Here is a 13,923-nt window from a genome sequence, read left to right as displayed (position 1 = left end):
CACCATCTCGCAGGCTCCCGACTCAGTGTTTTCCAATAAAACCATTGTGTCCGACGGAAAGACCAGCCGTGTGCCTGCCCTCCCCCTCCCCCCGGCCCCGGGCCTGCCTGCCCCAGTTCCGACAGAACACAGGCCCTGCTCCACACTGGGCACTGACCCAGCCTGGGAGAGAGCTCACATGCGCAGGCGTCACGTTCACGTTTACAGAAGGCGGAGGCGGGCGGACATGGCATTTTTACTTCAGGGAACTGGTCAGTGTGACCAGACAAATCAGGAACATAATTGTACAGTGTGGGCGTGGAGCTGCGCGCTCAGTCCCACTCCCCGTCCCCCTCGGCATGGTCCTCGTGCGGAGCCTCCGGGTCGTGGAAGTGGAAGGTGGCCATCATGTCTCGCACAGCCAGCATCAGCCTGTTCAAGCCCTGGTTGTGGTCCAGTCCCTCGGCCCCTCCGTCCTCCTGCCTCTCCCCCTGCGGCAACGAGACTCATCTGAGCAGGGCCCCTGGGCACTCGGGACCTGTCGAGGCAGCAGCCTCTGGAGCCACATACACGCGTCTACCTAAGGAGGACAGGCCACCAGGGTGGGATCCAGCCGCCCTGCTGACAGGGGTGTCTTGTCCCATCGGCAGCTGCGGGCTCAGGTAGCCACGCCCAGCTTCCCAGGCAGACAGGGCGCCCTGCTGCTGGCAGCGCTGATGCTGCAGTCACACCGGAAGGGACATGTTGCACCCCGTGGCCAGCAGAGAGGCCAGGTGAGCTCACCTACCTCCATGCTGTAACTGGGCAGTAGTGACCGAAAGAAGAGGGCGATAGTGTTTCCATGGCTGACGGGGCTCAGCCTGAAAGAGAAAGAACAGGGAGGAAATGAAGCTGACAGAACGGCAGCAGCTGGAGACGCGGCTGAGCTGGGGCCTGGAGCCCCAGGGGGCAGCAGCCATGACTCACGGTCAGCTAAGGGGGTACTGCTGGCATCAGGGGCAGCGGGGAGCATGTTCCAGGGCTGGGGGGTGGCCCTTTGTAATCTGGCTTGTTGGACCAGGAGGGAAGCGCAGCCCACCACAGCCAGGTGCCTTGCTAAGAAAAGCTTTGGTTGCAGTGTTCCTCAGGGGTACTGCATCCCAGCTCTATGAGGCACTGAGGTGTTGTTGAGCAGTGACCTTTATTTGCTATGAAAGCTCAAGGGGGTGGGGGACAATCCCTGAAATCCTACAGCCACGCCTCAATGCCAAGATGTCCAGCATGCTGCTTTTCTCTGAGCCTAAGACACTAAAAAATTTCCATTGGAGCAGGTAACTGGGAACTGTTACCTTCTGAATATGCAATCCAACTTTTATAATTTGGTGAGAGAGAAAAAGGACTTCTACAAAATGTGTTCTTTTGAGGTCTGAAAGCTCATGCTCCCTTAAATGGGACAAGCTGTTGGTGAGTCTTCCAGATTTAGGACATTGGCGAGGGCTCCGGGTAAGGCAGTTACTCAGCTCTAGAGGCCAGAGGAAAAAGGCAGCTGTCCATACACACCCAGCAGCTGTCACCTCTTTACCGGGTGAGGGCCCCCCGAATCTCAGTGTATCCTCCTAAAGACCACACGCCACTACTCTCGGCAGTTTCGCGTGGCACTTTCCAGATTCTATACCTGAGATGTTTCCCCACTGCACTGGACATGCCACCAGGACAGAGGTGCCTGACTGCTTCCCACTGTATGTGCAGCACCTGCTACAGAACCTGATGCAGTGAAGTTCCTGGTCAGACAAATACACGGAAAGCTCCAGGCCTGGAAAAGCTGATCCACGACCCCAAACCACTCTGCTCTAGAGCCTGTCTGGAAGAAGCAGCAAGTCCCAGGCCCGAAGCTCTGATCTGAGAGCCAGATGCAAAGGCACCAGGAGCAGGGACAGGTACCTCTCTGGCCTGGTGTAGGAGTAGATGGTGTCTGAAGGAGGCAGAGGGTCAAAGCCCATCACGGACTGCGTGGTCACTTCCTGCAGAACGAGACAGAGAACGGAGATGCAGCCAAGTCCTGTGCTGTGCCTCTGCTCCCCTCTCTGCCGCCTGTCAGCAGATTCTGGTCTGGCCAGGGCCTTCCTGCTGGAGTGACCCCAGCGGCCAGGCTGTGCTTACTGTGCCCCAGGCTTTGGGTGAGGGTGGGACACCCACCACCATCCACACGCCGCAATCTCTGCCCAGGGTGTCAGGACGCAGCTCTAGCGGCCCTGGGGGAGGGGCCAGCTCCCACCAGCTCCCACAGCAGCCCTGCTCCTTACCGGGGGCAGCGCAGCAACAGCTTCTTTGATCTCAGAGAGGACCACGTGACGGTGGATGTTTCTGGGCGCTCGCTGGTACAGCACCTTCCGCCTGGGCCGGGGGAGACAAAGGACAGTCACGGAATGGAGCCTTCCTCCCCCACATCACGATGGAGATGCCCGAGCAGCCAGCCTCCTCCTTCCCCTGAGGACCTGCCGGCCCAGAGCGGTCCGACTCCCCGCCGGCCTCACCTGCTCTCGCACTCTGCCACGGCGGGGTCCCCCGCGTCCACGGCCTGGAGGACCGCACGGACGTTCTCCTCCAGCCAGCTCATGATGCTGGGCTCCTTCCACAGGAAGTGGGACCGCCCGAGGTACAGGCTCACCAGCTGGCTCAGCGCAGGGGGCTGGCTGCGGGAAGGCAGGGCCTGTAAGCATATCCCCCCACCCAGGTCCAGCCTCCAGGCGCCTGCTGGCACATACTGGGCACAGCCAGGGTGTGCCCAAAGCCCGAGTGAGAGGAGGCATCCCAGAAGGGCTGCCAACCTGGGGCATGCCACATGCCACTGCCCAGAGGTGGGGCGCCACTCCTGAACATCGCACATGGTCTTTACTAAGGATGAGTTCCTTAACAGGAACGTAAAACAGAGAAAGAACATGGGCACCTATGCCCCGTCTCCCCTCCTCCTCTGCCCCCCCCTCCCATCGGGAAGCCTTGTGCTTGGGCTGCAGGTTGCTCACACGCCGCCAGCTCCATGTCCGACAGGCCAGACCCCGGCAGACGTGCAGACAGCCTGCACTACGCACAGGCCGTGTCTGTGCCCCTCGGGCGTCTTCCTGTCTTTACCTTATTTCGGAACTGGGTCCAAAGAAGGGATGACAGGTGACGGCGGCGTCTGGCCGAACGCTGCAGCACTCGAGCAAGGGCATTAGAACTGTGGGAGGAAGCCGAGGCCCGATGGGTCACTCACGCCCGAGAGGCCAACTCTGAAGGAAGGTTCTCTGTCCTGTTGCTTCTCAGGGGCCCCATCTGCATCTAAGGGGACCCCCTGTGATCCCCAAGCATGGGTGCAAGACGTTCTCCTCCTAAAGACCACACAGCCCCCCCCCCTCGGCAGCCCCTCGCGAGGGAGAACCTGTCTTCCCAGGACCCCCAGGCATGGGCTACAGCAGCACCCAGCTCTGTGCTGCAGTGAGGCGCCTGCCCTGTGCCCGCCCAGAGGGTCTCAGAGAAGGACCCGGCCCGCGGTAGTCCAGGGACCAGGGGCACTGCTGGCATTCTGTGGTGCAGGCTCCACACCCCACCCAGCCCCCTGCTGTGTGCCCACAGCCCGAGGCAGGGCCCTGGCACAGACGCCCTCCTCCACACTAGCAGCCACAGCTCCAGCAGGTGGATGGCAGGGCCGGTTCCCTGAGGCCTGCTGGGCAGCCAGTGTGCAGAGCGGCCAGGCCAAGGCGTGCATGCAGGGCTGGGGTGGCTGAGGATGCAGTGTGCTGGGAGCTTGAGGTTTGGCCTCCTCCCACCCCAGAACCCCATCTCCCCTCTAGCACCACCTCACAAGCCATCCCTGCTCTGGAACATCAGCCCCCGAGGCGGGAATCTTGGCGGCTGCCTCCTTGTAAAGCTGCGTGTGGTGTAAGGACGAGGGGGCAGGGAGGGGGACAACTGCGAGCTCCTTTCCCAGCCACACGCCCCATCAGGATGTGCCACCCAGGGACGAGCCCGCAGACTTCGCACAGACGCCCGTGGGAAGGTGGTCTGGGAGGCCCCGGGATAACCTGTCTCATCCTTCACACTGGTGAGCAGCAGCATTGCACACCAGAAAGTGCAGCCCGGCTGGCTGGCTGCCCCTCCCGTCCCACGTCCCCAGAGCCCAGGGCCTTACTTCCTGCCTCTCAGAAAGACGTCCTAACGCCCCAACCACCCTGAGACTCGGCTTCCCCGCCACTGGCAGCCTGAGGGAGGGGCGGGCCTGGCAGCACCCACCTCCAGGGAACATGATGAGGGCCTGTCGCACCAGGAGAGAGGCCTTTTCCCTCGCTGAGCTGAGCTCCTCTTCTGGGAGGTCTGCCTGCTGGCTCAGCAGGAAGTATGCCAGCGGCACGGAGAAGGCAAAGTTTGGGAGCTGGGACAGGTTCCGGTGAGCCTACGTGGTGAAGACGGAGGCAGAGGCTCAGACAGGGAGCACAGTGTGCGATGACGGTCTCCGTCCGGGCCTTCCCTTTGCAGAAGCGACAGGCACAGTGGTTCCCCTTCATCCTGAGTGGCTGTGCTCAAAGACCCACCATAGGTGCCTGACACTGTGCGTGGAAAAGACCCTGCATGCACTGTTCTCCTCTGTACATGCGTACTGTGCTCAAGTTCAATTTATAAACCGGGCAGAGTAAGTGACGAATAGTAGTGAAACAGAATGATAGATTGAGGTACGACAGCAAAAGCCACATGGTTTTTTCCTTTCACAATCTCACAAATAGTCGATTCATTCTAGCCATCGATCTTAGCGACCTCAGTACATGATTTGCATCAGGAGGCTTGTGGTTTGAGACCATTAGGAAGTGAAATCGGGTGACTGAGCAAAGGCACTCTGACACCCCATGTCGATCTGGCAGCCAAGAGGGCTCCTCAGTGCTCCTGTACCAGTGACACGAGCAGGAGCAGGCGTGTGCCAGGACCCTCGCCACGGTGACCTCAGCCACAGTGACGGGGCTGTGCAGGCCATCGCACACCCCGCCTACCTCCCACTCCTGGAACAGGTGGATCAGGTACTCGTAGTTGCGTGCCCGCAGGGCCAGGTGGTCCACCAGCAGCAGCATGCACAGGGGGTCCTCGTCGGGCTCCAGGCTTCCGGAGGCAGAGGGAGACAAAACCGAGTGGGCCCACGTGGTGTCGGCCGGTGGCCACCGCCATGCCGCCGGCGGACACTCACCTCAGGATGAGCTTGCAGTACTCCAGCGCCGTGCGCGGGCAGCCCCGCTTCTCCAGGAAGCTCATCTGCTTGTAGAGGGCCAGGTAGAAGCTCCTAGACCCAAGACAGTTCCGTGTGAGCCAGGGCGACAGCAGGTGGGGGAGCCACGTCGCCCACGGTCCTCATCGTGCCTGCCGCCTCGCCGCATTTCCTGTGAGGCCTAATCACTGAGTTTTGGAGAATGCTCCTGTCTGCAGAGAAGGCGATGCTTTGCTTGCTATTTGAGTCAGAAGTGCACCCATGTACGTAAGCCCAGCTTCTTAGTTCAGCTTTACCTTGGGGTTTTCTGCACCCCGACACCCAGGGAAGGAAGTGTGTGAGGCCCCAGGACAATCTTGTCTCAGTCCCTCAAATCCGTGGAAAGCAGGATTGTGGTTATGATTTATGGGAAGAGAGTTAAAACCTGTCATTACAACCTTAATCTTTCCTCACATTTCCAGTCACAGCAGCTCTGGTGTTGATGCCAAGGCTGTGACTGGAATGATCCCAGCAGGCCATTGCTTTTATCAACACCCACTGCTTGGCTAATGCCTGGACTGTCCGTATCTTATGACCTGTCTGAAAGAACTTAACCGGGAATTCGCCTGGAGCAGCCAGGCTGACAAGCACAAGCAGGGGAGGAAGCTCAGGTGCAGCCCCCAGTGCAGACGGGGCAGCGGGACCCAGGGCGGGGAAATGCCCCAGGACAGAGGGCATGCCCACCGGCCAGGGCCCTGAAGACCAGGCCGAGGGCAGCGGGGAGGCTGCTGTGGCCACCAGGGCCTGAGCGGGGAGGAAGTTCAGGGCAGCAGAAGTCTCTGTAAGACAAGGGGCCATGCACACAACTGCTCATGCAGAGCAACAGGCCTGGCTGAATTCCAACTACTCACTCCCGGACCACACCCCGCGCGCAGAGCATGGCAGAGCTTTCTAAACTCTTGGGCTCGGATCCTTTTGTCCAAAGACACGGGAAAACACACGATGACAGACCCCATCACGCAGGATGGCTTATCAGGCTCACTTCTAATACAAAGGCATTTAACTCCAGGCCAGCTGATCCAACCGTCCTGGAGCCCAGGCCTCTTGCATTCAAGCTTTAAACCCAGTGAGATGCCTGGCTCAACCTACCTGGCAGGACCCCTTGCGGACAGCCCATGCCCCCTGCTCCCACTCCCCTACCTGGGTCTCATGTCACCCAGGAAAAAGACCAGTCCTTCGGGGAGGCCGCTCACCTGTTCTCGGGTCTGCGGTAGTCCAGCCGGCAGGTCCCACTGGTGAGGCTGAACAGGGGGTGGAAGGCACACTCCATGCTGTACAGCGCTCTCTCTGTGGGCCACACAAACACCAGGGGAGGGCGTCACAGCCACCGTGTGGCAGCTGCAACCCCGTCCTCTGTGGCTCCCCAAAAGGAAAGCTCTGGAAGGGAGTCAGGTTACTAGGATTTGGGGAATCACAGCACAAACGTGACTGACTGACCCTGGGGCTCAACGAGCTGGGAACACCGATTCCAGACAAAAAAATGCACACACACATCCTCACAAAGCTCACACACAGGGGCCACAGTATGGGGACAACCCAGTGTGCCATGTGCTATGAGCACACAAATAGGGTCCATCACCCCCTGGAACATCTCCCAGCCTGGGAGACACTGTTGTGCGTGAAGAAGCCAGAAACACATGATCAGAACTGTCAACAGAGAAATCCAGAGGCAGAAAGCACACTGGTGGTTACCAGGGCTGGGGCCTGGGAGGTGACTGAAGAGCTGAGGTTTCTTTTTAAGTAACAAAAATGGTCTAGGATCCAAAAGGCTGAACAACTCCAACACTTAATGAAGCCGTTATTTTAACGATATCCTGGGAAACCCATTTGTACCCAGTCACCGTGCAAATGGCATCTATGCCGCAGCCTCTGAGACACGCGTGGAGGGGACACAGGCACTGCAGCAGGGCTGGAGCGAGCTCTCACCTACGAGGTCTCGCGCCATCTCCTGATCGTCCTGGAAGCGGCAGGCGTCGCTGAGCTGCAGCAGGGAGTCCACGTGATAGGGGCTCGTCTGCAGGAGAACCTGCGAGGCAGGAAGGGAAGCTGACGTGGCTGTGGCCGGGCCTCCGGCCCTGGGCGCTGCTTTCTTTCAGGCAGCTAAGCCTCGGGGAAAATGTCACCGGGGTGAGTCACGACATCCTCCAGCCCAAACGTGTTCGACACTGTTGCGAAGCCAAATCCCTACCTGCTGGAGTGGCAGCTCAGGACTCTGTGCCCAGGTGTCTCCCCCTCAACCCTCCCCCCGCCCGGGCCCCCGCACTGGAGGAGCGGCGAGCCCCAGAAGCAGTGCCCTGGAGCATGGTCCCGGGGCCCAGGCCTGCGGAGGGACTCACGCACCACGATGTTGTTGGGCTCCATCGACTCCACGGCAGCCAGAAACTTGTGCTGCGTCTGCTGGTACTCCTCGCTGTGCTCAAACGCAAAGAAGGACAGGCCCTTCTTGGACTCCAGCAGCCGCATCGACAAGCCTGGGGAGGACGCCAGGTCAGGCCTCCAGGTGCTCCTGCGAGGAGCCTGCGTGCACCGGTGCGAGCTGCCGCATCGAGGCATCAGCTCCGCCATGAGCGTGGTCCCAGGTGACTGCCCGAGCCCTCGGCTCTTTTCCTACAAAGACGTGTCTCCTCCCAGGAGCACGGACAGAGGACCAACACCAAGGACAACAGGCAGGCATGGAGGAGACGTGACTGTAACCACAACCAGATGCCCTTTCTGCCTGCCTCTCGTGCCCAAATCAGGAGTGCAGGGTCATTTCTGCTGATGAACCTGGAAACTCCCTCTTCAGCGCTTTCATGAAATAAGTCAGGGGTCCCCAGTCACCCCGGCTTACACTTCACTGGCACTGCACTAAGGCACATGTCGCAGGACACACAGCTGAGGCCCCCCACCTCTGCCTGTGCTCAGGGTCTCCCTCCCCTTCCCCCTGCCTTGGCTGGAGGGCTCCCAGGTGCTCCTCCAGGCCCTGTAGCCAAGCAGCCCCGACAGGACACTTACCCACACCCCATCACTTTCTGCATGATTGCTGTTTTTCTTTCTAGTACTTACTAGTTTGCAACAAAATATAAAATGAAACTTTAAAAGTGAACTTGGTTGCTTCCTATGGTATAGTACCAAAAGGGAAAAGCAATAAGGTAGATAAAAAGTTGCATTAAAACATGGTCAAGCCTGGCCAATGTGGCTCAGTGGTTGAGCTTCAACCCAGGAACCAAGAGGTGAGGGTTCGATTCCTGGTCAGGGCACAGCCAGGGTTGGGTTTCGGGCTCGATCCCCAGCAGGGGTGTGCAGGAGGCAGCCGATCCATGATTCTCTCTCACCATTTATGTTTTTATCTCTCTCTCCCTGTTCCTTCATCTCTGAAATCAAGATAAATATTAAACACACACACACACACACACACACCATGGTCAAGAAGAGACACCGTTGGCATGGGATCTTTGCCCCAACAATGGTGGCACCATGGCAGACACCCAACAGCACACCTGCACGGAGCTCTGCAGAGGACTGACCTGGCCCAACGGGCTGACACCAACAGTGCCCAGTGCCGGCCAACGCACACCCCGAACCTCTGAGGCCGCTCACCTGGCTTGGCGTACCGGGGCCAAGTATTCTTGGGGGTCGTCAGCCACGTACACTTGGGGTACACACGCTGCCTCGGCCTCGGCCTGTGGAGAACAGGACGTGGCACAGCTTCACTAACCGCCCCGCCTCTGCTGGCTGTGGGAGCAAAACCTCAGGGCAGGGGTAGGGGGTGAGGCCACAAGGACAAGGACAAAATGTTTCTCTCTCTCCCTCTCTCTCTTCCTATCTAAAAATCAACAAAAACTTTTTTTTTTAATGAACTGTTAAATTAACAAAGATCAAACTTGACCTAGAACCGAAACTTCATGTTAGTTGTGATGCTGACTGAGATGCAAGAATGAACCTGCCTAAGATTTCAGGGCTAGAAGTTCAAAGTTTAAGGATTTTTGGAACTTTTGCTACAGAAGGCAGCGAGCCCAGCAGCCATAGACAAGGTCAAACTCCAGCTCCTCCCTGACCCACCCTCAGGCCCCTCACAACGGGGAACCCTGAGGGTCTCGTTTTTTTCACTCTGGCTTCGAGAACCCCACCTTTAATTGAGAACATGCCCGTGTGGGTCTCACCTTTGTTCCCCTAGGACAGCTCGGGCACCGAAATACCTTTTCAGTTCTGTGTCTGGATTTAAGTGTCTAGAGAATTGAAAATTTTAAAAGAAAAATGAAATTGAGTTCTTATAACGATTCTGAGAATTTTAGAAAGTCCCATAAAAACCCAGTTGAGGAAAGCAGCTATTCTGGTGTCCAAGATGACTAACGGGCCTGCTTTCTCTACCACCACAGCCCCCAGGCGGGACCGGAGGCCGGCCACCTGTCTCAGCCGAGTGAGGCAGTGAAAGACCTGACTGCATCGGGATTCCCACCAGCTCAGGACCAACCTCTACAGCGGGGACTGGGTTCCAGCATCTACAATCAGGACATCTTACGCCAATCGTGTTCCCACACACGTAAAGCTAACAGCGAAAACGGAGGCTTTCCCCTTTCCTCTTCCTCCTGGTCCCTGTTTCCTAAATGTCCGACCATGTACTTGTATCACCTTTACACAGAGTTATTTTCTTCTGTCCTAATAAGCAACTTCCTTGGCACGCAGTCTGCAGCGCGGGGGGAGGTACCTGTGCTCCACATACAGGACGTGCTTCCTCGAGCTTAGGAGAGGGGGGCTGGGGTGGAGAGAGCCACTGCTGTCCTCAATCCTCTCCAAGATGCGATCAATATCTTCCAGCCCATTTTCCTAAAGGCCCCAAACAACAACATGTTAACCACCACCCTCACTTTGTTTTACATGTTACAACCAATACCGATGGCTCATTTTTACAAAGAACTCATTTTTAATCATGCTTGCTTCCTGAAAGACAATAGGGATATAACAGATTCTTCGTAAGCAGCAGCTCAGAATAGACAGAATCACAGAACCAGAAGAGCCCTCAAATATCTGAACCACAAGGGTGCATTTCTCTTCTCATAGGTGCACTCACCTGCTCAGGTAACTGAGCTGGGACTTGAGATTCTGACTGAACAGCCACAAAGACACAACCTTTTCGGAACAAACATGGGACCACAAGGCACAGGGGCAACATGGCAATATGCTTTCTGCCACACTGCTCCTGGGGCACTTACACCTCAGTGCCCGCTATCAGTCAGGGCACAGCTGCAGCAGGCTGAGGGCTCTGCTGCCCAAGAGCAGCGTTTCAGGGGCAGAGGGGGCTCTAACCCTCAAGGGATGAAGTGAACAAGCAAGCGAAACTGGGTAGGTAACTTCCTTTTCATTTCTCTGACTTCCGGATCAGTTATACTACTAGCAGGAAGGAATCCGAGTATCAAATAAAAACAACATGTTTTCCTGTCCCTGCCAACAGTGCTCTGGACAACATGGTGAGGGCCCTGAAACCCCTCCGACTTTATATAAGAAGCGTGGCAGGCACCAACCCCACAGGCTGGCCTGGGACAAGGAGGGCAGGAACTTGCTGAAACGCAGGGAAAGCGGTGTGGCTAAGCTGATTTCCCCCTAACGGCTGTGCTGAGGCTTCAATGCGTGAAGCCAACCGTGGATCTAAGAGATGCTGGCCGTGAAGACCTGGGAGCATTTTGAACTGGGAGCAGCTAGGAAGAGAAAGGCCAAGGGATCTAAGCTTCACAATCATGTGACATCAGAGTCTGGAGGACGGGTTTGCCACAAACAAACAAAAACACAAACAGTTTCCAACAGCACCCTGAGACGCAGCCAGAGAACAGCGGACAGGGCAGCACCCAGACATACCGAAGTTTCTCCTGCAGAACTTTTCTTATTTTTCTGTTTCTTTTTCTTCTTTCGGAGTTTGCCACTCACATTCGACTAATAAAAGAAGCACATCTTAGTCAATGTAAAGAGGGGATAAGATCTTAAACCCTGAGGATCAAAGCAGGAGCTGCAGAAGGACACCGGACGCAGGCTTGATGTCCCCTCGCTCCCACTTCACGAAGGTCCTGTGACCTCACCGACTTCTCTGACAACGACTACCTCCCACCAGTCCCCCGACTCAGTGCAGCCTCCAGCTTCCTCTCACACCTCTTCCCGACACACCTCAGAGGTCCTGTGACCTGACAACCTCACAGGGTTCTGATATCCACCCATCAGCCCTCTGCTTTCATCACTCACTTTGTCACTCACTCTCCCTGCCACGATCAGCCATGCCTTCCCCTGGCCTCTCCTCCCACCATAGTGTGGAGACTCTTTAGGGAGCCCCTCTGCCCGTTAGATCCGTCTGCCCCCAAGTCTCCCCAGCTGTAGTTGTCAGTCCATCCATGTCACCCTCTCGACCAGAGGCTCCTGTCCCCAGAGCCCAGGAGGTTCCCAAAAGCATGTGTTGAGCAAATGAGCAAAAGGTCCCTGGAGGGACCCTCCGTGTGCCATGGAGAACACAAAACTGACCCGGCCGACACCTCTCTTGAAGGCACATCCATCCAGGGCCGTCCACCCGCCTGAGCCCCAGAGGCACAGTCATGAGGAGGGCACACCCACTGAGCAGGGGGCTCTCCCAAAAGGATCTCCTGCCTGGAAACGTCTAGGGGACCCTGGATGGAGCACCCGTGATGTCCACGTCTTCAAGATGTCATACACATCTGATCACGACTCCCGAGGAAAGGTGGGGGCCACTGGGCATTAACAAGACGGAACTCAGAAATGACAGCAGAATGTGTGTGGCTGGGCACCCTTGTCCCCACACCTGCTCCAGGGGCCCTGTCCTGTCATCCACCTCTCCATCCTTCCTGGGCTCGGCACTTCCACTTTGGGACTTCCTTTTGCTCCCGGACACCACAACTTCTGTGCGCAGACCATCGGACTTCTCCCCGTTCACCACAGGCCCCTCTTCAACGTCCTCAATGTTAATCTGCAGGAACAGAGGGGAGGGAAGAGGGCGTCACATGTCATCCTGTTACACATGCATCCTGAGGTACTGAGAGGCATGTCACTAGCAAGGGCAGAGAGGAGGTGCTGAGGGGCACCTGCAAGGCCACTCTGAGATTGCAGAGGAAGAACAGGGACATGTCATGCCTCAAAGCCCACAGGGCAACCGTCTGAACAAATTCTGGTTCAGCTGATGAGCCACAGAGTGCTGGGGCACAGGTGGCTCATGGTGTCGTATCTTCAGAGCTGGCATAATGCAGAATCCCTGAACAGCACAACTTATTTCCCGCTGAGCGCCATTTGTCTGTCTAGCAAATCCATAAGTCTTTGTTTACGAAAAGAGCACGTCATGTGAAGATGCTGGGATTCTACCAAACGGGGTCTGTCTCCACCAGCAACAGGGCAATTCCTACCTCGGCACCTTCTTTTGTGCGGTGGCCTCAGGACACCAGGGCCCCAGAGTGGTCTGGCTGGTTAAGATCTTGCGGCAAAGGGAGGAAGCTGGAATGAGGCCTCCAGTGGACGCTTCCTCCACACTGGCACACCCCCCCCCCCCGCATTCAACTAATGGTGCCACCAATGCCTCTTGGTGGAGGTGGGCACTGGATCTCTCTCACGAAGTCATGCTCCCTTCCTTTACAAGAGCTTTTATTTTTTTGAGCCCCTTTTGGGACACTGATGGTGTTTTAAGGAATTCAGATTTGTAACAACCTCTATGCCAAGCTCAATCTCAACAGCAAGAACGGTGCTGACTCTATGCCTATGCTGGGCACTGGCACGATGCAGGAGACACAGGTGAGCAAAACACGTGTCACCTGCCCACACAAGGTCAAGGAAGCAAGAACAAGATAAGGCTGACACATACAAGGCCACAGCCTGAGACCTGCGCAGAGACAGGGCTGTGCAGACACCTGCACACCATGTTCCACGTTGTGAGGAGCAAAGGTGAGTGTTTGTAAAGACCCTGCAAGTGCCAGGGCGGAGATAGAAATCAAGGGACCGCCCCACAAGGCTCTGAGAAGGGAAGCCCCGCCCACCAATGGGTGCCCCGCCCCTCGAGTTGACGGACCCCGCCCCCTCCCCCATTGCCCCGCTTCTGGACACTCCGGCCCCACTCCCAGCTGCGGACCGGACCGGGCGTGGCCCCACCCCGTGGCTTCAGGCTCCGCCCCTCCCTTCGCCCCGCCCTCCCCGCTGCAGCCCGGACCCCGGGCGGCCCCGCCCCCTGACGTCACGGCCTCGCCCCGCGCAGACCCGCCCCGCACACCGCGCCCCCATCGCCCCCGCCCCGGACACCCCGGCTCACCAGCTCGAAGCGGTTGTTGACGCGGACCCCCTCCTTCCCTGGGCTCCGGGGGCGCGGGCCGCCTGGTCCCGGCTTTGGTCCTTCTTCTTCCGCGTCATCGTCGTCACGGAAGCCAAACTGGAGGGCGCCAGGCCCGAGGGGCTCCTGCCCGCGCTGCTCCCCCCGCAGCCTCCGGAGGGCCCGGCGTGACATAGGACCCAACGGCCGCTGACGTGCGGGGACAGGGAGCTGACCCGGGAGCAGGAAGGCGAGCCGCAGCGCGCCTGCGCACTGGCGGGGCTGGCGTGGGGCTGCGTGTCGCGCCTGCGCGCCGCGCTCCCCGGAACTTCCGCTCTTTCCAGCTGTCACCGACGGAGGTGCGGGCTGGCCCGGACGTGTTCTCGCGAGAGTTGCGGTGCCGGGACCGCGGCGTCTCCGTGTCTTTGGGAGGGAG

At 58.0% G+C, this 13,923-nt stretch overlaps 1 protein-coding gene across 5 annotated transcripts; it reads right to left on the bottom strand.

Moving 5' to 3' along the window:
• Window positions 1–215: 215 nt before the first annotated feature.
• On the bottom strand, window positions 216–13,792 carry TCF25 (transcription factor 25). 5 transcript variants are annotated; one of them, XM_036422644.2, is made up of 18 exons: window positions 13,491–13,792; window positions 12,003–12,167; window positions 11,057–11,131; window positions 9,912–10,030; window positions 9,367–9,432; window positions 8,804–8,886; window positions 7,565–7,695; window positions 7,151–7,250; window positions 6,418–6,511; window positions 5,168–5,260; window positions 4,977–5,082; window positions 4,228–4,387; window positions 3,088–3,175; window positions 2,493–2,651; window positions 2,262–2,352; window positions 1,900–1,979; window positions 767–839; window positions 216–535 (listed from the first exon to the last, which is right to left on the bottom strand). In XM_036422644.2, the coding sequence occupies exons 1-18, from the start codon at window positions 13,680–13,682 to the stop codon at window positions 416–418; spliced, it is 1,995 nt and encodes a 664-aa protein (XP_036278537.1). In that variant the 5' UTR covers window positions 13,683–13,792; the 3' UTR covers window positions 216–415. The 5 variants fall into 5 exon arrangements, with proteins under 5 accessions (XP_036278537.1, XP_036278536.1, XP_036278535.1 ...); XM_036422643.2 differs by having other exon boundaries at window positions 216–470; window positions 12,033–12,167; window positions 13,491–13,791; XM_036422642.2 differs by having other exon boundaries at window positions 216–470; window positions 13,491–13,790.
• Between the last annotated feature and the right edge of the window lie 131 nt (window positions 13,793–13,923).

The sequence above is a fragment of the Pipistrellus kuhlii genome, unplaced genomic scaffold (assembly GCF_014108245.1).
Source record: "Pipistrellus kuhlii isolate mPipKuh1 unplaced genomic scaffold, mPipKuh1.p scaffold_m20_p_70, whole genome shotgun sequence".
NCBI lineage: Eukaryota > Metazoa > Chordata > Mammalia > Chiroptera > Vespertilionidae > Pipistrellus > Pipistrellus kuhlii.
Note: the sequence above shows the minus strand (reverse complement) of the source record. Positions and strands in the feature narration are given on the sequence as shown.

Coding starts and splice junctions, on each gene's coding strand:
- TCF25 (XM_036422642.2), bottom strand. CDS start 13,682: ATGTCACGCCGGGCCCTCCGGAGGCTGCGGGGGGAGCAGCGCGGGCAG. Junction 10,031..11,056: donor GTTCTGCAGGAGAAACTTCG/GTATGTCTGGGT, acceptor TGGGGCCTTTAG/GAAAATGGGCTGGAAGATAT. Junction 9,433..9,911: donor GTCCTGTATGTGGAGCACAG/GTACCTCCCCCC, acceptor TCAATTCTCTAG/ACACTTAAATCCAGACACAG.